Genomic DNA, 26,166 nt, shown 5'->3' with positions numbered 1-26,166 from the left:
AGCCAGTTCTTGAAACTGAATGAGTAGGCTTTCAAGGAATAGTTCGTGTCTATCTTTAAGGATCTTTCATTTCAGTCCCCCACCCTCCCAGTATCTCTGAGAAGATCTCCCAGCAATCAAACAAACCTGTTATCATTCATGCTGCCCATGTTTAAAAAAATTCAATACCCTTGTTGGTCATATTTGGAAGAGGTCCCACATAGTTGAGCAGTATTCTAAGATGGGACACAGGAGTGTAGACTGAGTACATGTTCCCTCCATCCTGTGAATAACATACAATTTCAAGTCATTTGCAGGAGACGCGATAAAACACTAAATTTTGTTTTCAGCATTCTTAAAATGTCATTACTACAATATACTGTACTGAATACATAACTGATACACAATTGATATTGTTTTAAAAAATTAACAAACTATAACATCCTACTAAAATTTTCAGATCATCCTTCATGAACTCTTCAACTGAATATTAACATTTCTGCATCAGTTTGTCATACAGGGTTTTTTCAGTGTTTCTAAATTAAAACTGTTAATCTAATTTCTAAATTAAAACTGTTAATGTAATTGGATAGGTATGAAATCTGCTCATCAAGTGGTGGCAGTAGAAGAAGTATGTAAATGAACATATTTACTTAACAATTTATATTTTCCCCTGCTGGTGCTTCATAAGTACATTTTTTATCCCTCCATTTACATTATATTTTCAAAAATGTATTGTTTTCATTAATATAGAGCAATTCTGTTCCTTTTACTTTGTTGTAAATTTTCATATCCATGTACTGCAGACAAGGTCATAGCCAGGATTTTGTTAAAAATTGGGGGAGGGTCTGATTTGTTAAAGAGGACCTTACAAAGTCTATATTTTTCGTTTAATCATAAAATTTTTTCATAAAGAGTTATAAACCATATTATTCGACAATGATCTCAGAGTTTTCACCAAGTGGAGATATAATCTCCTCACTTAGGAGTGCTGTATTTTGGCAAACCACTAAGAAGCAGTCATGCTCCAATCTCCCTTCACCCTCCAAGGTCATTTTAACTCCTCTTATTTCAGTCTGAAATTGAGCTTAGGAAATGATCAGGAATGGATGAATGCTAATTTTTTGGGACACTGATTATTACCACAGAAAACCATTTCAAGGTTGCTGGTGGATGGATTCAAACCACCTCACCTCCAGAATCCAGGGATTGCTAGCTCAGTGGCCAAACAAACACATAGAGCTACCCAAAGTCGGTGGAGAATTTGGATAACTGGTTGTTGTACATTGTTTTAAAATAAAATGCATCTTAACAAAATATTGCATTCTGACATTGCGTGTTTTTCCATTAATTGTGCATTTTTAGTCATTTGATAGCACATGAATGCATGCATATTTTATGATTTTATTGTGTATGGAGGCTTCAGTTATTACAGTATTACAAGAGCGTAAATAGATTTTGGATGAAAGGAGGAGGGCATAGTCGACTTGGTCGAATGTAAGCAGCTCACTGAAAAAACCTCTTAGAAACGAATGAACTAAATAATGTACTGTCATCCTGTACCACTTCCAATCCCCACAAATCCCTCTCCATCATTCCATATCACAACCAGTTTTCATAACTGAGTACCGCCTGTGTAATGGGATTAGGTGATATTTTGCATTTGGACTACAAATGATAGAATATTGAGAGAATATTTTAACGGTATGGAACCATTACCATCTGGCGATATTTTTGTTGATTAACACAATTTTTGGGTGACAGACAAATCCAAGTGTATTTTTATATACTTACTATATGATATAATTAATGTTATTTTAGTGACATTTACTACCCCACTGCCTTGTGAAATACTGAAATATTGCTACCTCATAGTCCTAATAGCCTCCAAATAACAAACCTAGTGCTAACATTAAACTGCTATGGACAGGTAATTGGGCTATTATAACAGTACGTACATATGTTTAACTTACTATAATGCTAGCGAATGAATCAAAATCAATTTTCTCTTCATTTCTTGTTATAAACTAATTCTATTTAGAAACTATCACAACAGCACACACCACAAAACAATAAATGGTAGCACTTGCATTAAATTCAAGTGCAAGTATGAACTGATCTGATTAATAAATGAAAAGTGCTACTGATCGAGTCACTAGATGTCTGATGATGGTTTTGTAAGCTGAAAACACAATAAATTAATACTGCAGAACAAAAGAAAACCAGAGCTTTTCATTTATTTTAATGTTGTCTTGCCAAGAACTGATGGAAGATTCAGTTAATATGAACTGTTAACAAAAGAACAACTGAGCTCAAGCAAGGCCAATAAATGGTCTTTACTAAAATAGGGATGGGTGATAGCCACTAGCACTATGTGTATATAGATCATTTATCATTGGCCTTGCTGACTATTGATGGTGCACATCCCTTTTTCATCATATGATTGAAAATTAAAATATCTTCCAGTATCACTACACAGCAGTTAGATCATAGGTAGTTTTGTTTATCTGACAGAGGGGTGGGGATCCAGATCTACTTTGGCTACAGCCTTGCTGCAGAGTTTGAGCATAAAGTTTTAAACAATGGATGGGCAGTATAAAGTTATTTTGATTCCTGGTGCTGTAATCATGCTGAAAATGATTTGATACAAATAAATCAGGGTTGCTAAGTACAAAAATAATCAGTCTATAAATGCACAGTGAGGGAACATTTAATATACTTAAATTTTCTAGGAGTGTATGATATAATTAATGCTATTTTAGTGACATTTACTGCTCCACTGCCTTGTGAAATACTGAAATATTGCAACCTCATAGTCCTAATAGCCTCCAAATAGCAAACACAGTGCTAACATTGAAGTGCTACCACTTTGCTTTCATTGTGCACATTTCTGATGATAGTTTTTTTTTTTTTTGAAGTGTTGATATTCCTGACATATACTTTTAGCTACCCCAACATATGATTGTGTAGCTTATTACTGATTCAGAGCAGTTGTGATATACCACTTTCCTTATGTTCAAGCTGAAAGCATTGTATAATTTCATTGTTGCAAGTGCTAGGCTATTTAATTTATTTGAAAGATATTGTATTTGTGAGCCCCATGATAATTTTTATATAATTACATTGCTAAGAATTTCACACATTATCCTTGTTTTTGTGATGGATTTGAACTCACTTCACTTTGCATATTTTGTTTTAAGATATGTTAACTGAGTTTTGCCATGTTTAATTTTGACTCATTTAAATTAAACCATCTATGCAATTTTTCAAAGGCATTTATGACATTTTGAGGAATTTGGTCAGTACTGTTAGTAGCAGTGATTAGACATGTGTCATCCACAAATAAAAGTGAGTGACACTGAATATTAAGTGGTATGTTTTTTTATGTAAGCAGAAACAGAGTGGGACTGAAAACTGAACTTCATTACATCATTGAAATCTTCTCAGTTTACAAACTGCATCACTTCACATAAAGTACTTGAGCTTTCAACAGCTGCCTCTGCCATCATCATCAGGAGTTAAAATACTGACTACAGGGTTGGGTATGGTATTCTGGTCATATGGATACAAAGAAACCTTCCAGAGAGGTCCGAAGTGACAAGCATGGAAGGCAAGTTGGGCAGCTTATAGCAGCTCCATCCCACTGTGGAGCCAAATGACGTCATATAGAATGAGGGACCAACACCACATTTGCAGCTACCACTCTCGCCTTCTTAAAAGTGTCTAACCTTTGGCTTTGTTTGTATTCAATGTCCAGAGCTCATTTCCACACCCTACTAAGTGTGTACCCCTGGTCTCTGCTGCTATTTATTCTTATTTCTGCCACTTTTTTTGTAATAGAATCCCAGAAGATTATGTTTGAGACAAACCTTCATCTTTCCTAATGTTATTCTATACCTGTTTTCTAGGCAGTGTTCACCAATGACTGACTTGTGATGTCCCTTTTGTTTAATATGCAATGAATGCACAATGCTCAACAGCAGTGTGAATAGTTTACCCGTGTAAATAGTGCGACATTCACAGGGGACACCAAGTGCACCGGGAACTCAAAGACTTATGCTGTCTTCAACGGGACATAATACACTATGTGATCAAAAGTATCTGGACACCTGGATGAAAGTGCTCTCCATTGGTAATTCTGGAATTCAGTATGGAGTTGGCCCACCTTTAGCCTTGATGACAGCTTCCACTCTCACAGGCATACATTTAATCGGGTGCTGGAAGGTTTCTTGGGGAATGGCAGCCCATTCTTCACAGAGTTCTACACTGAGGAGGGGTATCAATGTTGGTTGATGAGGCCTGGCACAAATCCGGCATTCCAAATCATCCCAAAGGTGATCTGTAGGATTCAGGTCAGGAGTCTGTGCAGGCCAGTCCTTACAGGAATGTTATTGTCATGTAACCACTCCGCCACAGTCTGTGCATTATGAACAAGTGCCCGATCATATTGAAAGATGCAATCGCCATCTCCCTATTGCTCATCAACTGTGGGAAGCAAGAAGGTGCTTAAAACATCCTGTGTTATTATAGTGCTACGCAAAACAACAAGGGGTGCAAGCCCCCTCCATGAAAAACACAATCACACCATAACACCACCAGCCCCGAATTTTACTGTTGGCACTACACACACTGGCAGATGAAGTTCACCAGACATTCGCCAAAACCTTACTCTGCCATCAGATTGCCACACTGTGTACTGTGATTTGTCACCCCACACAACATTTTTCCACTGTTCAGTCATCCAATGTTTATGCTCCTTACACCAAGCAAGGCCTCATTTGGCATTTTCCTGGTGTGATGTGTGGCTTATGAGCAGCTGCTCAACCATGAAATCCAAGTTCTCTCACCTCCCGCCTAACTGTCATAGTACTTAGAGTGGATCAGGGTGCAGTTTGGAATTCCTGTATGATGGTCTGGATAGATGACTGCCTATTACACATTATGACCCTCGTCAACTGTCGGTGGTCTCTGTCAGTCAACAGACGAGGTCGGCTTGTAAACTTTTGTGCTGTAGGCATCCCTTCACGTGTCCACTTCACTATCTCACTGGAAACAGTGGACCTAGGGGATGTTTAGGAGTGTGGAAATCTCACGTACAGACATATGACACAAGTGACACCCAATCACCTGACCATGTTCGAAGTCCATGAGTTCCACGGAGTGCCCCGTCTTGCTCTCTCACAATGTCTATTGACTACTGAGGTCACTGATATGGAGTACCTGGCAGTAGGTGGCAGCACAATGCACCTAATATGAAAAATGTATGTTTTGAGGGGTATTCGGATACTTTTGATCACATAGTGTATATGTCGTATATTGGAGATGGACTGGAACACTACCGTCAATCCATGTGTCTTCAGCATATGTCTGTCTTACTAGTAATTGCTCCACATTATTAAAAAAATACAGCTGGCTTAGCCTCTTCTGCCAATTCACGAGGCATCTTTTGTTAGTGGAACCTAAAAGCTTTTGCAGTTTTCCCTTGCAGTAACCATTTTTCCTAAAAATGCACATCAAATTCTGAAATTCAGACTCCAGATTATCGTCATCAGAAATAATATTTGCTCTGTATACTGATGTGTTCAGGATCACTTTCTCATGTACAGGAAGGTGAAAACACGTGGTATTTCAGTATTGTTCAGTGTGCCTCCTCCCATCTGCTCAATTAAAAAATCCAAGAGTAGAAGCTTGTCATTCCTCTCCATCTTGTCAGTGAATTTAATGTTGGGGCTAACACTATCCATCTAGTCAATGAATTACTGCAGTATATTTTCACCATGAAGGCATATTAGGAAGGTGGTGTCAACATACTGTAGGAAGCAAGTGAACACAACCTCGCAGGATTCAGAAATTACTCCTCAAACTGCTCCATTATATAGCCTCATGGTGAAAATACACTGCCACCAGAAAGAATTTAAAAAATATGAAATTTTACTTGTAGTGCTTAAAGAGTACAGTAGGTAGAAGACATTATTAACTTTGTGAAATGGCCTACACAGGGTGCGAAACTCATAACACACTGAGCTGCTGCTTCTGGCAGCAATAACATCTCTAGCAAAGCTGGATATCAAGCTGAAATGATCTTGGAAATGGGTACCATACATCATTCCACACTACTTCAACTCATTGCCAGGATTCATTAGTTGTAGTGTCTGGCAAATAGGAGCATGCCAGTTCCTTGCCAATCCATGACCATATTTTTCTCTGGGTGAGAAATCTGTTGAATGTGCTGGCCAGAGCAACAGTCTAATATCCTCTGTGTTGAGGTAGGCCAGACAGCATGTGCAACATGTGACCCTGTTGAAAAGTAATGTCATGAGACCTTGAAGACAGGGAATAGACACTGGCCTTAAGACTTATGAAATATATCACCTACTGTCCCAATTATGTGAACTGGAGGAGACTATGTTTTGTACCCAGTGATACCCCATATCATCACATCTGCGCTGGGTCTATATGATGATGACAGATGCAGTCTGTCAATGTTCATTCTCCTCAGAGCCTCCACACATTGATACATGTATCTTGATGCTGTATAGGGAACTGGGATTGGTCAGAAAAGACAGTATGGTGCCACTCCTGCGTTGGCACAACACCTCTGTTACTGCAGAAAATGTATTTATGTATCTTCAGTATTCAATACACAGTATGTCCAGGAAAGGAGTCCCTGATTTCAGAATTAAACATCTCAAAAACTACACTCTATGGATGAGTGCAAAACAGGAATATTTATGAATTTTATGCATAAGTTCCGCAATACTTTGTTAAACTTCTGTCAGATGGTGTTGTACACTGTGCAGCTCATGCAATATTAGCATGCATAATTAAGCTCATACTCTGTAAACAGTCTTTGCAGTCAATAGCCTGCTGACAAGGACTGCACCACCCCAGGAGTGACCTCTGCAAGAAGTGAAGATAAGCGCCTCTCCTGACAGCCTCGGCTGGACATTAGTGAAAAGTATTCGTGGAGTATTAGCACGGCCTAGCAGAGAGTGCTATAAGAACAGTTAGTAGTGATCCACAAACTGTGTGACAGACTTGTCTGAACATTGCATATATCACAGGACTCTGATTTGTATTTCCTGTCGTCCATCGCTTGCAAAATTAGTTCTAAATTCAAAATTAAGTATTGTCAATCTGCTTTATTGAAATAAAACTACTAATGTTATTTGCTTTAAATGTTATACAGCATTCTGAGAATGCAGCATCCCTGAGGCACCCTATATGAGATAAATGGGCAAGGACCCACATTAGGCTTCTTTCATGTTTCAATGATGAACTGATTGTTCTGAGCTGTGGTGCACTATTTACAGGCACTACATGTTGCAAATACAGTGCCATCTGTTAGCAACTTTCGAAATTAATCAAAACCTTCTGTATAAAATTCTTACTGCTTTCACAATGAACATACTGTTTGTTGCATGAGTTTATCAATCTTAGTTTTCAAGATATCAAATCAGGGACTCATTTGCCGGACACCTTGTACCTTTAGAGAAATTGATTTTCCTCACTATTATTCATGATTTGCACCTCACATGCAGTGTCATCATTTTTTTATCACCCTGAATCTAATGAAAGTGCTGCAGATATATGAAATATATTCTGTTGCCTGAGTGAGGCCTGAAATTATGAAATGGAGATGAAAGTTGGTGAGCGGTGAATTTTAACAAGCCAGCATGTGATGTGATTCCCAATGCTACATCTCAAGTCTGTACTAGGACTGCTGCCATATTGTGGATGAACAACACATGTGACTGTTCTCACATCAAACATCCTAATGACAATGTAACAGTCTCTATAAAACAATGTTTGGTACTAATTTTATGGTGAACTTTCTGTCTGCTGTTGACAGGCACAGTGAGATCATGGAAAGTATTGACAAATTCAGTTGATTATAAGAACTCTGTTCAATCAGTTAGCATTCCCACAAATGGTGAATTGGATTTCTTGCTACTTTATTGACTTGTCAAATGTTGCTGCTTTAATATTTTGTACCTTATAATTAGAAAATATCAAGATCATCAAGATCAACTGAGTTTTTGGCGGTGACTCACAAGACAGTGGACTCTCATTTTTAAAACAGAAAAGGAGGCCACTAAGGTTTTTGGGAACAAAGAAAGCAGTACTAGAGGACATGTGACTTATCAAATTAGGAAATCATGCGCTAATTTTCAAACAAACATATAGACTTTGCTGTTTGTGTTCTTTGAAAGTGAGAGAGAACAAGAGCTGTGTATGCAGTGGCCACAGAATACCATTTGTCTTTTAATTGTATTGTCATAAATTTCATGGAAAATGGTTTCTTTGATAGTGTCCATTGTGATTTGAAAAAGAGGAAATAAATATTTGAAAATGAAAAAATGGTTTTCTGATCCCATATTTATGAAGATACCAAATTTTAAATGTTTTTTTATGGATGGAAAAATTGGCAATCCTTCCTGATTTGTTTTGATTTTATGACTTGTGCACAAGATATTCTGTTGTTCTCATGGTCACACAACAAAACTTCCATAATAAGTTCTGGATTTCAAAATGGAACAGTATCAGTACAGTCTTGCAGAGCTTGTGGAGTTTCATCTTGTTAATGGGGAAGTTCAAGGCAGTGCTCTTGTACACTGAAACACTTTACAGGGAATGATTTCTCAACAGATATCTCCTAACAAGACAAGTTTTTCCATCTATAGATCGGCAGTCACAGTGGACTGATTTGTTAACATCATGGAAAGAAGGACCTAGAAACATTAGGTTCACACTTGCACCTATTTTCAGTTGCAAAATTCTGAAACAATTTACAAAGAATCCTATCACAAATACCATGCTATTGCACATGTATGGGAGCATCCAAGAGTAGTGTGTGGTAGACACTTTATGAGTGTGGTAGGTGCTCCATGAGTAACAATTTCACATATTCATACAAGATGACTCCATGATTTTAGAAAAGCAGAATTCATCCTATGAGTCCAGTGTTGCCAGTGGTTATCTCAGCACCTTGTTACTCAACCAGATTTCCTCCAATTCTTACGTTTGCAGACATTGCCTCAGTCATTCACAATAGTGTTTTGAATGGCAGGAATAATTGTGTGTGATCATCAGAGCTTATGCTATAGCTTGTGGTGTGTCACCAAGTGCAGTTTTCTGTAAATGTTGGGGTTGGCTTTATAAATAACCATCTCATTTGTATGCAGCTCCTGCCTTGCTACTTGAACAGCTACCTGCACTATCACTTCCTGCAAAATCTTTTACCTCAGTTGAAAGATGTGCCCATAGTTCTTTGTGCAAAAACGTACTTGCAATATGATGGAGCACCACCTCCTATCAGTGCATGAGCATCTCAGTGCTACATTTACTTAGTGTTGAATTGGAAGAGGAAGCCCTGTACCCTGGCCACAGGATCAGCAGACACTGATTCTCGTGACTAGTCCATCTGGAGAACTCAAAAGAAATTTGTTTATAAGACTTCACAGGATACAGATGTGGACTTAGTTGACAGGATTGTAGCTATTTGTCATATGCTCATTTTAGGCATGAAGGCAGGTGGTTCCCACCTGCGTGAATGGATTTTGTGAGCTGTACAATTTTTGTAATGAACAGTAAAATTAATTTACACTTCATTATGTACTACACCAATGTGCAAGAAATTATGAAATACGTGTGCAAATAAGAGATGAAAATAGTATCATGGAAACAAATTTAAAAGTTACCAGTCTAATTAATACTGATAATTTAAGCATAAATGATTTGAAAAAATGATCAGCAATACTGGCTGATGGAGGATCAGGAAATGTCGGTTATATACATCATAGAAATTTGATTAGTATCATTATGCATTACTTCACAACAGCAATGTCAAAAAACATTCCCAAGATTGTGCATATTATTAAATTCTCTTCCCAGATCACAATTTTCTTGTCTAAGAATGTTTACCCACACATCCTCTATATATTTTTAATTGTTACTCACTTTCACTGAATCATATTTTTATTGGAACCTACATGACATACATGTTATGCTCACATACATGCCAAACAACTCTCATGTGAGAATAAACACAGTTACCACAAACAATGATCACTTGGAATCTAGCTTGCATTGTTTGTTCATGAGGTCCAGAAGGTGGTACAATGCAGATCATAGGCTGATGATGTATTTTTCAAAGGAAAATTGTCACGTAGTAAATAAAATAGGAGCATGTGGAATATCCAAACAGATACGTTATTGGAGTCAAGGCTGACAGTAAACAGAACTCAGTATGTCACACTTAATGAGGTGACATTGTCAGAAGTGAAGTTATTGTCTGGTATGCCATAATGCAGTGTGAATGAAATGTAAAGACACTTGCAGATGAACCAACTGGTGCAAAGAGTGAGATGTAACCTTAAACATAAATAAAAATAATTTAATACACATAAACAGACATAACGGTTCAATACTGTTTGATTAAATCATAGCCAGTCAGTCACTTGTATCAGATACAACCTGTAAATATATTGAAGTTTCTGGTCCAGAACAATCTATAGTGGTGTGACCACATAGGTCTAAATTTGGGGAAGGCTGATGCCAGACTTTCCTTAGAAATTCTTCTCATTTCCAAATCAGTTTTTTTAATAAGAAAAAGAACTCTACCATCTGGTGGGCAATATGTATGAGACAGGTGAAATACCTTCAGACTTCAAGAAGAACATAGTAATTCCAATCCCAAAGAAAGCAGGTGCTGACAGGTGTGAAAATTACCAAATTATCAGTTTAATAAGTCATGGATGCAAAATACTAACATGAATTCTTTACAGACAAATGGAAAAACTGGTAGAAGCCAACCTCAGGGAAGATCAGTTTGGATTCCATTGAAATGTTGGAACATGTGAGGCAGTACTGATCCTGTGAATTATCTTAGCAAATTGATTAAGGAAAGACAAACCTACATTTCTAACACTTGTATACTTAGAGGGAGCTTTTGGCAATATTGACTGCAATATTCTCTTTCATTAATTCTGAAAGTGGCAGGGGTAAAATACAGGGAGCGAAAGGCTATTTACAATTTGTACAGAAACCAGATGTCAGTTACAAGAGTCAAGGGGCATGAAAGGGAAGTAGTGGTTGGGAAGGGACAGAGACAGGGTTGTAGCATATCCTGGATGTTGTTCAATCTGTATATTGAGCAATCAGTGAAGGAAACAAAAGAAAAATTTGAAGTGGGGATAAAAATCCATGGAGAAGGAATAAATACTTTGAGGTTTGCTGATGACATTGTAATTCTGTCAGAGACAGCAAAGGACCTGGAAGAGCAGCTGAACCAAATGGACAGTGTGTTGAAAGGAGGATATAAAGTGAACAACAACAAAAGCAAAATGAGGATAATGGAATGTAGTCAACTTAAACTGGGTGATGCTGAGGGAACTGGATTAGGAAATGAGACACTTAAAGTAGATCCCAATAATTTGTTAACATCAAGTATAGATTTAAGTGTCAAGAAGTCTTTTCTGAAAGTATTTGTATGGAGTGTAGACATGTATGGTAGTAAAATATGTAACATAAATAGTTAAGGCAAGAAGAGAATAGAAGCTATCGAAATGTAGTGCTACAGAAGAATGCTGAAGATTAGATGGGTAGATCACGTAACTAATCAGGAGGTACTTAACAGAATTTGGGAGAAGAGGAATTTGTAGCACAGTTTGACTAGAAGAAGGGATCAATTGGTAGGACATGTTCTAAGGCATCAAGGGATCACCAATTTAGTATTAGAGTGCAGCATGAAGGGTAAAAATCATAGAGGGAGACCATTAGATGAATACACTAAGCAGATTCAGCAGCATGTAGGTTGCAGTAGTTGTTTGGAGATGATGAAACTTGCACAGGATAGCATAGCATGGAGAGCTGCATCAAAACAGTCTCTGGACTGAAGACCACAACAACAACAACAACAACAACAGCAAGAAAATCAGTCATCCTTGGAGTATTGTAGCTGTGGTATTCCATCCAAAGACTGGTTTGATGCTGCTCTCCACGATAGTCTAACCTGTGCAAGCCTCTTTGTCTCCAAGTACCTATTGCAACCTACATCTATTTGTACCTGTTTCTTGTGTTCATCCTTTGTCTCCCCTACAATTTTTATTCTCCATGCCTCCCTCCAATACATTACCCAGAGCTCCTTGATGCCTCAGAATGTGTCCGGTTGACAAGTCCCTTCCTGTAGTTAAGTTGTGCCGCAAATTTCTTTCCTCCCCAGTTCACTTTAGCACCATCTCATTAGTGCAGCAATCTACCCGTCTGATCTAAAGCATTCTTTTATAGCACCACATTTCAAAAGCCTCTATCTCTTCTTGAACTGCTTATCATTCACATTTCACCTCCATTCATTCCAGACAAATTCCTTCAGAAAAGACTTCCTAACACTTAAATTTATATTCTAACTTAACAGATTCCTCTTTTTCAGAAATGCTTTTCTTGCTACTGTCAGTTTGCATTTTATATCTTCCTTACTTTGGCCACCATGTGTTAATTGTTGCCCAAATAACAATACTCGTCTTGCGGCATGGCGGGTTCAGATTGTGGTGTAAGATGATTATCACTTATCTTCGGCATACTGTTCCGACAAAAGTTCCACCTACCTCAGTACGGCATCAGATCACCAGCCCGTTTTCCTGCATACATAGATACTGTTCAGATGCTGTTAAAAGCAGTGTTGAAGAAAAACACCATCAATACTTACATTTGCAAAGTCAATGTAAACTTTGGTAGCAAGCTATCCTGTAATATCTTATAAAAAATTTCAGGTGGAGGGTGATTGCTTCATTTCTTTAGAAAAATGGCAAAATTCTGCAACGAGCTCTTTTATTTCTTTAGGTTCAAAATTAAATACTTGCCATCACCCCAAATTTAATTAATGAATAATATCATTGTCCTCAGCTCACAGTTCATACAACCCAGTGCACACACAAGGCAGCCAGAAATGTACTAAGTCCAACCTGAATTATTACGTGACTTACAGTCATTACTCTGCTACAGTATATGAGTTTAACATACAGTCCTTTTCAGTGGATTTATAATAAAGAAATTGCTCGCCAAATATTCCATAAATGAATGTGAAACATGCCATGTGGAATTTTTACTAAGGTCAAAAGTTCATATGCGGTTCTCTTTCCAACAAAACAATCCAGAAACTTCCAAACTTCACAAAACTGTCCGTAAATGCAACTGCTATTATGACCATACAATTTGGATGTGAGAAGCCAATTATTTCTTTATTTTACACATAATAAAGACAGATGCATCCAACATGACCTGAACATCTGATAGCTGACTAGCGACTGACCCACTGCCATTCCTTCCATGGGCCATAACTACTTGCGATGTGCAGGAAATGCTTAACTCTGGTTGGTTGTTCAAAATGACCAGCCAGTCAAAACAATCCTTCGAGTTCTTTTTTGAGCTAAAACTGTCTTACACCAATCAACATTCTCAGATGCATTTACGTCACTTCATCATGCAAATATTAATAAAATGTTCAACAAAACCAAACGAAAAGCAAACTAATCTTGAAATAACTTTAGAAAACTATTACCCTGCAAATGGCTACTCTGGTTGCCTTCTTACAAAAGCAAGTACTCTTGGACATACATCATCAGCACGGTGGGGAAATTGCTTGCTTTCTTGTTTGCTTAACACTTTCCCATGACATAGTTACGTAGTGCTGTACATCACATAATACTGAATCTTAACGTGTGTCTCACATACACGTTCTCACTCACTCTCATTTACTTACACAACAGCATATTAACTAAATAATAATCTTTTCTGAATTTTGTATTACGAAAAATGAGAAGTAGTTAACTTTTTTTTAATTATGAAAATCTATATAAATTTTTCTGCCATTTTGTGAACTTGAGTAATGATTGCAAATGATACTAAAAGACAAACTGTTATGAATCCTAAATAACTTTAAGCTTACAAGTGTCGGTTTTGGGTGTTTTAGGTAATTTTTTCTAAATCTGAAAGTATGCCAGCTAGAAAGCTGAGATTTTTACACAATCTTCTTTTTAATAACAAAGGGCAGTATATTGACTTTGAACAAAATTTAATAATATTTAATACTGTTTATTTAGATTCTTAGGGGCTCGAATATTCTGTCGCTCAAATTGACACAGGTACCACTTCCCACGGCGAAGCTAGCAACAGGTGCGAATGAGTCATGCAAAGATACAAGAGGCTGTTTCTATCACCACAAATGGCTCCAAAGCTATGAGCCATACTGCAAAGTAGTGCAATAAATGCTATTACATATTGACTTGTGACGCTACAGTCTACTACTTTTAGTGTCTCATTTCCTAATCTAATTCCCTCAGCGTGGTCTGATTTATTTCGACTATATTCCATTACCGCAGTTTTTGATGTACATCTTGTAATCTCTTCTCAAGATACTATCTATTCTGTTCAAGTGCTCCTTAGAGTCCTTAAGTGTCTGAATTTCAGTGTCTCCCTGAACTTTATTTCCCTTTTTAAGTTTCTTTTACAGCTTCCTCGATGCACAGATTAAATAACATCAGTGATAGGATACCAACCTCTGATGCCCACACAAAAAAGTATGTGATGGCATAGTGTTCTAGTTTACCATATTAAATGAAATGAACACAACACAACTACTTAAAAAGGTAATACAGGCAACTCTGTTCCACAGAACAACACAAGTTGAGCTGACCAACAATTTGATGTGCAGTTGTATTTGTATTTCTGGGTAAATAGTCTTCCACAGCCAGCTCTCTGAAAAAAAATCCACTTTGTCTTATAAGGTAATGTTTTTGTGTTACAGGGTTTGACTTTCCCAGCGATGCATGTTATGATCTCTCACTGGGCTCCACCTCATGACCGTGCTGTCCTTACTGCCATCATATATGCAGGTATGTAACATACTACCAGATGTTATCACAAATTAATAAGAAAAGTGAGAACACTATTTTGTGCACTACAAGCATCTCCAGAATAACTGACTACGTAATTTACAGGAAAGGTATTTCAAAAGGAACTGACTTCTTAATTTGCAATTTTCATACCATTCGCATGGACTAAATAAATCATAGCGTAATTCCATTCTTATGTTTTTTGCATTTATTATGGCAATTACTTTTCTCCTCCACATATACAGGAGTTGGATATAATATATGGAAACACAGTGAGAAATGAATACTTGAACGTAAATGCAGGTACTAGCCAAGCCTATAGGTTGCACTGTTATATTTGACCCGAATGGCACCTGTGCAGTGTCCTTAATACACTGTGTGTGCTAATTGTGGTCAGAACAACAATGTTCTGTGTAGTTGCGAGCACATTATGTCAGAACTAATTGAACTCAAACATGGGCACATTGTTAGTGCTCGTATGGTAGGTGCTTCTTTAACCAGAGTAGCCCAAGTGTTTGGTGTTTCAAGAGGTACTGCATCGAAGATTTATAACATGTACAGGGAAAGTAGAAAAACATCATCTACTAAGACACAATTCAGATGAAAGTTTGTATTCAGTGATCATGATAGACAGTCAATGAAGAGGAATGTGACAAAAAATAAGGGGACAACAGCTGTAAAAGTCACTGCAGAGCTGAATGAAAGTTACCACCTCTACTACTGAATTAGCAGTACACTGATAATGTTACTCCTGTGAAAGCATTTGAAGATGATCATGACTGTATGTAATGGACAAGGTATGGAACTAATTTTGCGACTCTTGGGATATTTATTAAAAGGAAGCAGTAGCAAAACATGTGGGGATTGAACCAAGAGTCTAATAGTGAAAAAAGTAAGTTGCACTAAAGTAAAGGGCAACCGTTGCCAGCCTAATTAAGCAAATTTGGACTGAGTCCTAGCACTGTTCATAAAGAAAGTAACTATTTGTATTTACTTTGCCTGATACTGAAATACAATTTTTACTCACAGGACACATGGCAGTAGTACACTTTAGCAAGCAGTATACCAGAGGTTTGGTATGAACAACACAGAAAGAGTAATAAACTGTCTTGGCAACAACTGGCACTCACTAACACTTATTATCTGTATAACTGTTAATTATCATTACAGGTAAATGATTACATAGGGCACCATATCTGGATGTTACCTCAGTTCCAATGTGATTGTGCACCTGCAGTCTCACCTGGAGATGGCGGTCAGTTGAACCATCGAAATATTGTGTTGTCAGGACAATAAAATCTGGCTGCATGCCCACGAAGAGCATCAACACTTTAGATCTTTCTTTGGCACTTATGATTTAGTTAAACTTTAGCTATTCTTCTACGAAAAACATCCGAGAGTACTTCAGAAACTAGAGTCAAAGAAAGCTGCTACTCCACAAGTGTTATTAAATGCTGTTACAGATATCAAATTCTTTTCAGTTCAATAAAATAGGATACTTAGAAATATCGCAGCACTTGGACCCTGTCTAGGTAAATGATTGTAGGATAAAATATGGGTGCTCAATGCAAAGTTTAAAGAATACAACTTGTTATCGGATAAGAAACCATATAACTGGTCTATGAAAATTTATAGTACTTAACTGACTGAGATGAAGGTGGTGGTATCCTGTGGCTACTCAGAAAGGCAGCAAAAGTATCCATGACTGTTTCTGTATAGCAAGCTCTGAAAATTTTCCTATTAGTGTTTGATTTTCATAGTAGAGAGCTAACCAATATAGGCCATGAATAATGAGCAAAATTTCTTTCACATCTAAGGCTATATTAAATAATCTTGCTGCTCTTCAGCACACAAGATGTGAACACTTTGCATGCTAGCCACCAATTAACTTGTGCCACAAAGGAACCTTGCAGTTTGATCGCCAAACCCAGCTTCTCTCTCCCCACCATTGTGGGTCTCATTTTGGAGGGATGTCCCTCCAGCAGTTATTACAAATGTACTTTCCTTATGCATGAACCATTCTACAAGAATAGTTTTAACATTCCCATACTTTTACAGAAATTTACTTCTGAAGTTACATACATACATTAATTATAGTAACATAAATTGTTAACTAGATGTTAACTAGGTGCTGTATCAAAGCACATGGTTAAACAGAAGTCACAGTAAATAACAATATAAGGAAAAGATAGTTTGCTACTTACCCTAAAGATAACACGTTGAGTTGTAGACAGGCACAACAGAAAGGCACATACATATTGACTTTTGGCCAAAGCTTTCTTCAGAAAAGGAAACACACATCTATATAAACACAAGCAAGCACACCTCACACACATTAGCAGCAACTCTGGTAGCTTGGCCCGGAATGCAGCGGTCATTTAGAATGGAAGCAGCAGTCTGGCAGAGGCTGGGAAGAGGCAGCAGGTTACAGATGGTGGAAGAGAAGAGAACTATCTGGCAGAGTGTGCAGGTGCTAGACAGCCAATAGATGCAGTGTCAGGAGGCAGTGCGGCCGGGAAGAGGGGAGAAAGGAGTGGGGAATGGGGAGCAAACAAGGAGGGGAGCGGAGAAGGGGAAAGATGGGCAGGCACATTGGCAGAGGAGATCAGGAGACAACAATGAAGAGGAGGTGGTAGGACAGAGGAGGTGCAAACTGTTGGGTGGAGGGTGTGGGTACAGTAGGTTATCATAGGTAATTTCAGGAGCAGAGAATATGCTGTAAGATTACCTCCCATCTGCACAGTTCAGAAAAGGTGATTGTTGAGGGGAGGATCGAGATGGCTTGGTTAGTGAAGCAACCATTGAAATCAAGCATGTTATGTTCAGCTGTATGTGGTAGCGTAGGACTGTGTACTTTGCTCTTGGCCACAGTTTGGCAATGGTCATTCATCCTAAAATGGTGTTTCATCTCCCTCAACTTATACCATCCCTATGAACAATAAGTCTCCCCTGACCCACAGTTCTGGGTGACTTTCCCAAAATCTACCCCTTTTCCTAGACCTCTCCAGTCCTTTTCTTCACTCATCTTCCTTCCCCTTCAACCCATCTGCCTTAAGAAGGAGCCACTGGCTCCAAAAGCTTGCCAATCACAACAGTCTTTTATGTGTGTGTTAAATAACATTGATGTTGGGATTATAAGTTGCGTAACCTGGCAGTCGCAGTGCAAGCTGGATTCCAACACCAGTCATCAGTGATGAAAATTCCCATAACAGGAAAATGTGGTGCCAAAGCTCAAAAACCTGGACTACAGAGAAATTGAAGAAAGTCGTATGGTCAGATATGTTTTGTTTCATATTGTTTCCAACTTCTGGCCGAGTTTGTGTCCCAAAAGTGAAATATGGCGGGGGTTCAGCGGTGCTTTGGACAGCTATAATGTAATATTTCATGAGCCCAATAGTTACTCTGCAAGGTCACATTGCTGCCAATGATGATGTGACTGTTTTGGCTGATCAGGTCCATTCAATGATATGATGTTTGTTCCTCAGTGGGGATTCTGTGTTACCAAAACCACAAGATTTCTGTTTGTACATCTTACATCATCCAGGATTGGTTTTGTGAACACAAGGATGAATTGTCACATTTCTGTGGGCACCACAGTCACCATTTATAAATATTATTAAACCTTTGTGGTCTACTTTGGAAGAAAGGTTGCATGATCGCTATCTGCCGCTATGATCATTACTTGAACCTGGCACTGTTTTTCAGATAAAATGGTGTAAGATTCCCTTGAAAACTGTACAGTACCTTTATTTATTCATATGACTGGAATATTTTTGTTTATCCTTATGACTGGAAGCTTTTTTATATGCCCATGGTTTTCCTACAGTGTAGTAGGCCTGGTAATGTGTTGTATTTGTGGTGTTTCCATATTTTTGTTCACTCTCTGTGTGTAATAGGAAATTACATTTTGTTCCCATATTTCTGTTTAAAACTGCACAGTTGAGTCATAACAGACTGATTTACTTGTTAGGCATACTTTCTTATTGCTGCCTGTATTTTGTGTACAACGAGAGATCTGTTGCAAACTTAGTAACGCACCAAAATTTTATTCTAACTATTTAAAATCTGGTTTGTATTTTCAGCTCTTTTGTTGTGTTATTAGCCTAAGAAATACATTCATAAATTTTTCACCTTAATGCCACCAAGAAGATAAACATTAATTTAAATTCACAAGTTAGAGTATTTTTACTGTGCTTTGTGTGGAAACAAATGGACTGCTAGTACACATGGAAGTTATATCAAATTAATGTAATATTTCAACAATGTAGGAAAAGACAGATTGCTACTTAACTATAAAGAAGACACGTTAAATTGCTGACAGGTGCAATTAAAAGACACTTACATATTTCTGTTGATCAGTATTTATCCCTAAATTATAACGATGCATAGTGTTTTCAATTGCAGTGCTTATGAAGAATTCTTTTAGTCTGTACCCATCACTGATTGCTATAGCCAAGATATATAATATTAACATAAAGAAAGAGGGCGAAAGCAATATTAAACTATTTTTGTCATTTAATTTGTAATGATAGGGAGCTTGTTATTTCCAAATATTTTGTAGTAATATGTTATTGTTCCTTCAGGACTAACACAAATGACTGAACCAGTTTCATATCATAACTGTGAAAATTGCCATGTGCACCCATTAATGTACAGGGTGTGGCAAAACTGACTAAGCAGTTATAAGGAGCAATAAAAATTAAATCTGGATGTATAGAGAAAAAATGTTTTTATTTTCTAAATTAGTTCAATATACCATTTTACATACACTTAGTTTTGAAAATAATGTCCTCAAGATGGCGACCATTAGCATCAACACATTGTTGTAGACGATCCCTGAAGTTTCGTGCAGCTGTTGCACACATATTGCGGGGTATGGCATTCCCTTCATCAGTAATCCGCTCTTTTGACTATGGTGTGGTGTGAGGGCGCCTTTTGAAAACTGTTCCTTCAGATATGCTCAAAGAAAGTAGTCACAAATGCTCAAATCTGGGGATGGCACAGGCCACTCATCATCACCCCTCAAAGAGATGAGGTGTCCCAGAAACATTTCTCTCAAAACATCAAGTGAAATTCGAGCTGTGTGAGCAGTGGCTCCATCCTGTTGGAACCACAAGTCCCCCAGTCCATGTTCTTCAATAATCTTGTCCATTCTGGGTTGCAGAAAATTTTGCAACATTGAAACATAATGTATGGAATTCACTGTCATGGTCACTCCTTCCTCCTCGAAAAAGTAAGGGCCTACCATGCCAAATTGTGATATGACACACCTCACTGTCACTTTAGGAGAATGTTGCAGTCTTTCATGAATAATTTGCAGGTTATTTTCAGCCCAGTACTGAAAGTTTTCCTTATTCACCCACCACCTAAGATGAAAATGTGCCTCATCACTACCGAAGAAAGTTGCATTCGGAGGAATTTGAGCAAGCATTTCCTTACACTGATTTTGATGGTTGGCATATCCTGCTGGGCATAATTCTTGAACAATCTTTATTTTGAAAGGATGGAAATCTTACTGCAGAATCCTTCTCAAACTGCAGTCTGAAATCCCCAATGCAACAGCATGTTGTCAAGCAGAACATTGCGGCGATTGTTGAACTGCTATTCTCACCCGCTGCACATTTTCTGGTGTTCTGATAGATTTGCATCGGCCATGTGTATCTATTCTTAGTGTGCTACCAGTTTCCTCAAACTGCCGAACCCAAGACCGAATTTTGTTTACATTAGGAATGACATTGTTGCACGGAGTCTTGAACTGTCACCGAAAAGCTCATTGTGTAGTGATCACAGGTCTGTTGTTTTCATAATAAGTGTGGTCCGCCCCGGTAGCTGAGTGGTCAATGCAACAGACTGTCAATCCAAAGGAACCGGGTTCGATTCCTGGCTGGGTCGGAGATTTTCTCCACTCAGGGACTGGGTGTTGTGTTGTCCTAATCATCATCATTTCATCCCCATCGACGCGCAAGTCGCCGAAGTGGTGTCAGATCGAAAAACTTGCACCAGGCGAACGGTCTACCCGATAGGAGGCCCTCGGCACACGACATTTCATTTCATAATAAGAGTGAACAGTAAAGCCAGACCATGTTGCTTACTGAAATGGGGTCAACGACTGAACAAAGGCAGACCACGTGCAACCTCCTACCCCACTATGGCACCGGCGGTAATCGATAGAAACTGCTTAGTTGGTTCTGCTGCACCCTTTACATATCTTATGACTATCTGGATGGTGTTTATATGAAAATACTGAGATGTAGATTGTGGACTAATGTCAAACATTTCTGATAGACAATCAGAAGAACTCAGAACATGGCAGTAAGTATAAGGCATAGTATGTAAACTCTCATGATCAGTGTCCATGTGAATAAAATCCTTTTGGGTATTTGATCACCTAATTTTGAACCATAAAAATAACTATAAAACCAATATTTTGATTAATTTTACAATGATTCTCTTCAGGATGATCAAACTGCTGGGTTCTGGGTATGATCTCTCATACATACCATTCTTTTTCGATTGTCATGTGACACCAGACATCACAATCCTGGAATTTAATTGGGCAATTCAAAGTGAAGACATCTGAGGAGGGATGGTTGTACAAAAGTCTGTTTCCTGTGCTGCCCTGGTATGTGATGGGCACACAATGGCAGCTTGTACTCAGATCTAGCAAGACATTGATGCCATGTGGTAGTTCTCTTGTGGTCTCTTATTTCTGCTGTTGAATCTTGGTCTTGAAGAGTTGCTGTCTGCTGAACACACATGTCCCTCTGGAGTGGGGTCACTGGCAGTTGGACCATTGGCAATATGTAACCAAGCTCCATGTTCAATTCCCTCAATAGTCTCCATTATTTTCTACTGTTGCATCTGTGTCTGGTGAGGAAGAGCTTCTGAAAACTGATAGACTGTTACAGTTCAAAAGATAGTGTTTGGCTATTGCAGATTTCCTGTGTCCTAAAGATCATTCTCCATTATGTGAGTGTCAATCTGTTCCCCGATTTGACCAACATAGACATTGCTGCATTCAGATCGAAGTTGGTGAATGCCTGCAGTGTGGAGAGCATCTATGGAATGGTTCATGGACTTAAGTAGATCCTCTCCCACTACATGAGGGGCATCAGTAATCTTGTAGGCAAGACAATAAAATGGAGATGAATTAAATGAGTATTTTGGAGTGGCTACAAGATCTGAGGTCTTCCTATCTGTCTCAACTATTCACTTTATAATAGTGAACTAAAATTACTATTACTATACTTTTCCATGTTGTGTGATTAAAATATTAGACTTTACATGCCTGACAAGCTACTGTTCATTTTAAATCATAGTATTAACATTTACAGGGTTTCATTTAATCAGGCTAAGTCATACATAACTTACTCTACAGCTGAACTATCTATTAAAGTTTAGAAAGGAGCTAATTCCTACTCATAATTATTTGAGTTTCCATCTCTTCAGAAACAAATGCAGTGTCGCTCTTATACTGCTCTTATTTTACCATCCAAAAAGTGCCTGGACTGAGTTTGTACCTAATGCATAAGCCTTTTTTCTTTCTCTTATATCATAACCTTTATTGAGAACAATTGACATCTAGTATTAATGTAATTAGGAATGGTATTCATTTGTATCAGTTTTACAAAGAGGTCGTGTCCAGCATCAACATATTATACAACTTCTAATTTCACTATGTTATTCTACTCATAATAAACAATGAAGCCCATAATTATTATTATAAAAGAAAATAGTGACATTAATTAATTTTAATTAAAACTGACGCAAGCACAGGTAAATAATGCTGGTATCAAAATCATTAATTTTTCCCTTAGCAATCTAAAACACCAAGCATAAAATAACAAAGTAAATTTGGATACAAGAACCATACCGAAATATTCCTTCCATCTACTCTCCAGCTTCCGTGATATAACGAGAAGGCACATTCGCAACCTCAGCCAGAATCCACATATTCTTATAGAAGTGTAGCATGCAAGACCAATGACGCGACAAGCTGTTTCCATGAATTTAATTGGAAATGTTTTTGGTGGACCTGGATTAATTGCCTACTGTGACACACTATCCAGTCATATTAAATAAGGGTTGCGAGCCTTGTTTTGGCCTGCAAGACAGGTTTAAATTTGATAAGTCAAACATTATGTAATTATTTTCAGATAAGATTCTTATATGTGACTGCTGGATTGGAAATGTTCACCGCTATCAGTTCAATAAATCACCCCATACTGGCTATTGTCAACTGCCATTGATAATTACTGAGTAAATTGTCAACAGAGAAAGATTACTCATGAACATCTCTCTCAGATTTTCATGGATACGGATGAATTTTACTATAGTTCAATTCTTTTATCTTGGCGGTTGGCGCATGCCCGCCCAGACGCGGGAGATTGCTGCGTTGCCAGTTGCTTGCGCCAAGAGTAGCAGCGCCATAGTATAGTTCGCAAACTTACGTTTAGGGGGGAGCGCGCAGTTTATGAAGTAAAGCCACCACAGCTGCATTAACCCTTTCGCTGCTACAGAGATGTGCTCCCCGCATTGCGCAATTTTATCATCATTGCACTGCTCGCCTGTGCAGACACATAGTGTTTCGACTGCTTTGACACACTTTATCATTCTACTTCACAAAAAATATTTGGCCCAAAAATTTGATTTTTACACATATTCTTGACTGATTCCTTCCCCCCATAAATGACTTAATTTTGTTTCGGTGTTCAATGCAGTTATTGTGCAGCATTAGATGTAGTAAACCATTGCACGAAATTTTGAAGAGTTTGCAGAGGTAAAAGTCCATAGCGTATACTTTCAGTATGGTCCATTTTAGTTGCCACTAGAAATTTGAAAAAAATACATTCAAACAAATAAAACTCATGAAGTAAGACACTTCGATATTGTTTTTAAAATAAAGAAAATATTAAGCACCGATCAAGGTTTGAACTCAGAACCTTTCGCTTAGCAGCTACACACTTTAAGCATTACGCTAACACAGCTCATCATTTAATATATGTCCCGGAGGACTTTAAAATATTACGCAAAATACCGACAGACACTGTTGCTATGATTATGAATTACTCACGTTTCGTCGGAGTATAATAGGAAATAAACAATTACCGCTGTTCTTGATTGCGGAAAAGCGGTTACTGAGAATGATACAAACACCTTTCCTTGCTATCGCCTGAATTACGAGGCTTATTGCTTGTTTGGTTTAATTAATTAATAGAATATGAAGCAATTGGTATAAAGAATGCTTTTTCCAAACTTTCTATAAAAGAAAGTCTGCTATCAAGACATTGCTTTTGTTCAATTACTTCATTTATGACTGAACGTTTCTATAACTGAAGACACTTGTCCGTGCTCTGCACTGCAGTTGAGCTCTGGCAACGTCGTTCTCTGTTCACTGGATGACTGTGTTTTGTGACGTCAGATGCGCAGAACGAACCTAAACTCGGCCGCCGTCATAAATGACGCGCACTTTAGCATCGGATAACTCTAGCCAAGTCTGTTACTTCTTTTTCTAACCAACAATTCCAGCTAGCAAATATCTTGATGTTTGCTCAGAATCCTTATTTTACTGTAAAAGTGCACACGTAAAACTTCTCACCACTCACAGTTACTCCTCACCATTTGCAAAGCACAAAAGGAAAATGCCTAAGCAGAAATCACAGTCCACACACAGGAATGCCCTTTGGATTTCTCTCACTCTTACATATTGAACTCAGTCACTTGGTTGATCAAAATAGATGACCTATTGCCAATTTCCGATATACACGATGAAGACACAGTCTCTATCTCAGAAGGCACACCATTTCTACACTTCATGAGGCCTGAGGGCCAACTTTTCTGATTTGGTGATCACCCTATCATCTTACAAATTTTTTAAAACATAGGCCTTTCTGCCAGTCAGAAACCAAGAGCGAAAAGTATGCACTGTTATTGGCTACTCCCCTGTTACAGCTCACTGCACACCTGAAAAGTGCTTCCCTCAACAGAACAAAGTTCATCTAGGGAAATTTCTCTCCCTTGTAAAGCCAACTGTTTAGAAGGATTAGGGAAAATCCAGCTGATTCTCTTCAAGCTGAACAAAACTCTCTTCCTCCCATTCACTGGGCCAATTTTCAACTACAGTGCTGAAAATGGACTAGAAATGATTTTCAAAATATCCACGGGTGTACTGCCGGTCTATAGTGTCCAACGGGCACAATATTTCGGCGATCAAACATGTCGCCATCATCAGGTGAACTGACGGACTGAGCTCCTGTGAACGTGCCGGCACGGAGATCCGTACGCTATGGCTGCTCAGGGGGAACTGGGTTCGGTCGCGGCGGCGGCTGATTTAAATACCCTCCGCCCGCGGCGCGCTCCCTCTGCCGTCCGCGCCCCGCGCCACGGTAGTGCGGTGGAACAGATTGCGACGGCGTCTGAGATGACGTCGGTGTGATGGCTCTGTCCGCCGTGGTCGTCACAACTATGCGTTTGCTCGATTTACTCTTGATTAACCCAATCGCTGGTTCCCAAGCCTTGCTAAGATTATAGCCACAGTCACGGTTTATGAGGTCGTCATTGGTGCGAATTTCGATGGCCTCTCTAACAACGCTGTCCCAGTATCTCGACGTCTGTACCAAAATCCTCGTGCGGTCATACTCCATAGCGTGATTTTCCGTCAAACAATGTTCAGCGACCGCCGACTTGCTCGGTTACATCAGTCGAGTGTGCCTCTGGTGTTCACGGCATCGATCCTCGACGGTACGCATCGTCTGACCAATATACGACTTGCCACATTGACACGGAATCTGGTACACGCCGGCAAATGATTTGTTTCAGTATACAGAAGCAGATTAATTAAATAGTCAGAATATTCTCTTTTTCCATATTAGTAATGATATGAATGATCTACAAAAACATATGATTAGCTTAACAACTAATTCTTCTTGTTCAGATGATTATTGAAACATATTTATCATTTTTGTAGAAGAAAGTTGCAAGGAATCTTCTTCTTCATGTGTGTTGCTGTTGCTGTTGCTGTTGTGGCTTTTCAGTTGGGCAATAGTACACAGAAATATTCTGTTGACACAAGTAGTTAATTAAAGTAAGTTGTGGGACAGTATAACGAGTTTTGTGGGCACACATTCCCTGAAGAAAACCACAAGGTTTTAAAGTGACTCACAGTGTTCCATTTCTTATTTATGTTCCTGTGTACTGCTCAGTGTGTCCAGTACATGATCATCTTTAAACACACTACTGTTAATATCACAAGTCTAATCAGTGATTTGTCTTTTTAGCATTTTAGCTTTGTTTACTT

General features: G+C 38.4%; 1 protein-coding gene across 4 annotated transcripts in view; it reads left to right on the top strand.

The window, feature by feature from the left end:
- Positions 1 to 26,166, top strand: part of LOC126334955 (sialin) — a 273,379-nt gene that overhangs the window by 190,517 nt on the left and 56,696 nt on the right. For all 4 annotated transcript variants that reach the window (XM_049997704.1, XM_049997703.1, XM_049997705.1 and 1 more), the window contains one exon: positions 14,783 to 14,870. In XM_049997704.1, the coding sequence (XP_049853661.1) occupies positions 14,783 to 14,870 (88 nt within the window). The remainder of the gene's footprint in view (positions 1 to 14,782; positions 14,871 to 26,166) is intronic.

Source organism: Schistocerca gregaria, chromosome 2 (assembly GCF_023897955.1).
Source record: "Schistocerca gregaria isolate iqSchGreg1 chromosome 2, iqSchGreg1.2, whole genome shotgun sequence".
Classification (NCBI taxonomy): domain Eukaryota; kingdom Metazoa; phylum Arthropoda; class Insecta; order Orthoptera; family Acrididae; genus Schistocerca; species Schistocerca gregaria.
The sequence above is the reverse complement of the archived record's forward strand: the minus strand, read 5'-3'. Positions and strand labels throughout refer to the sequence as shown.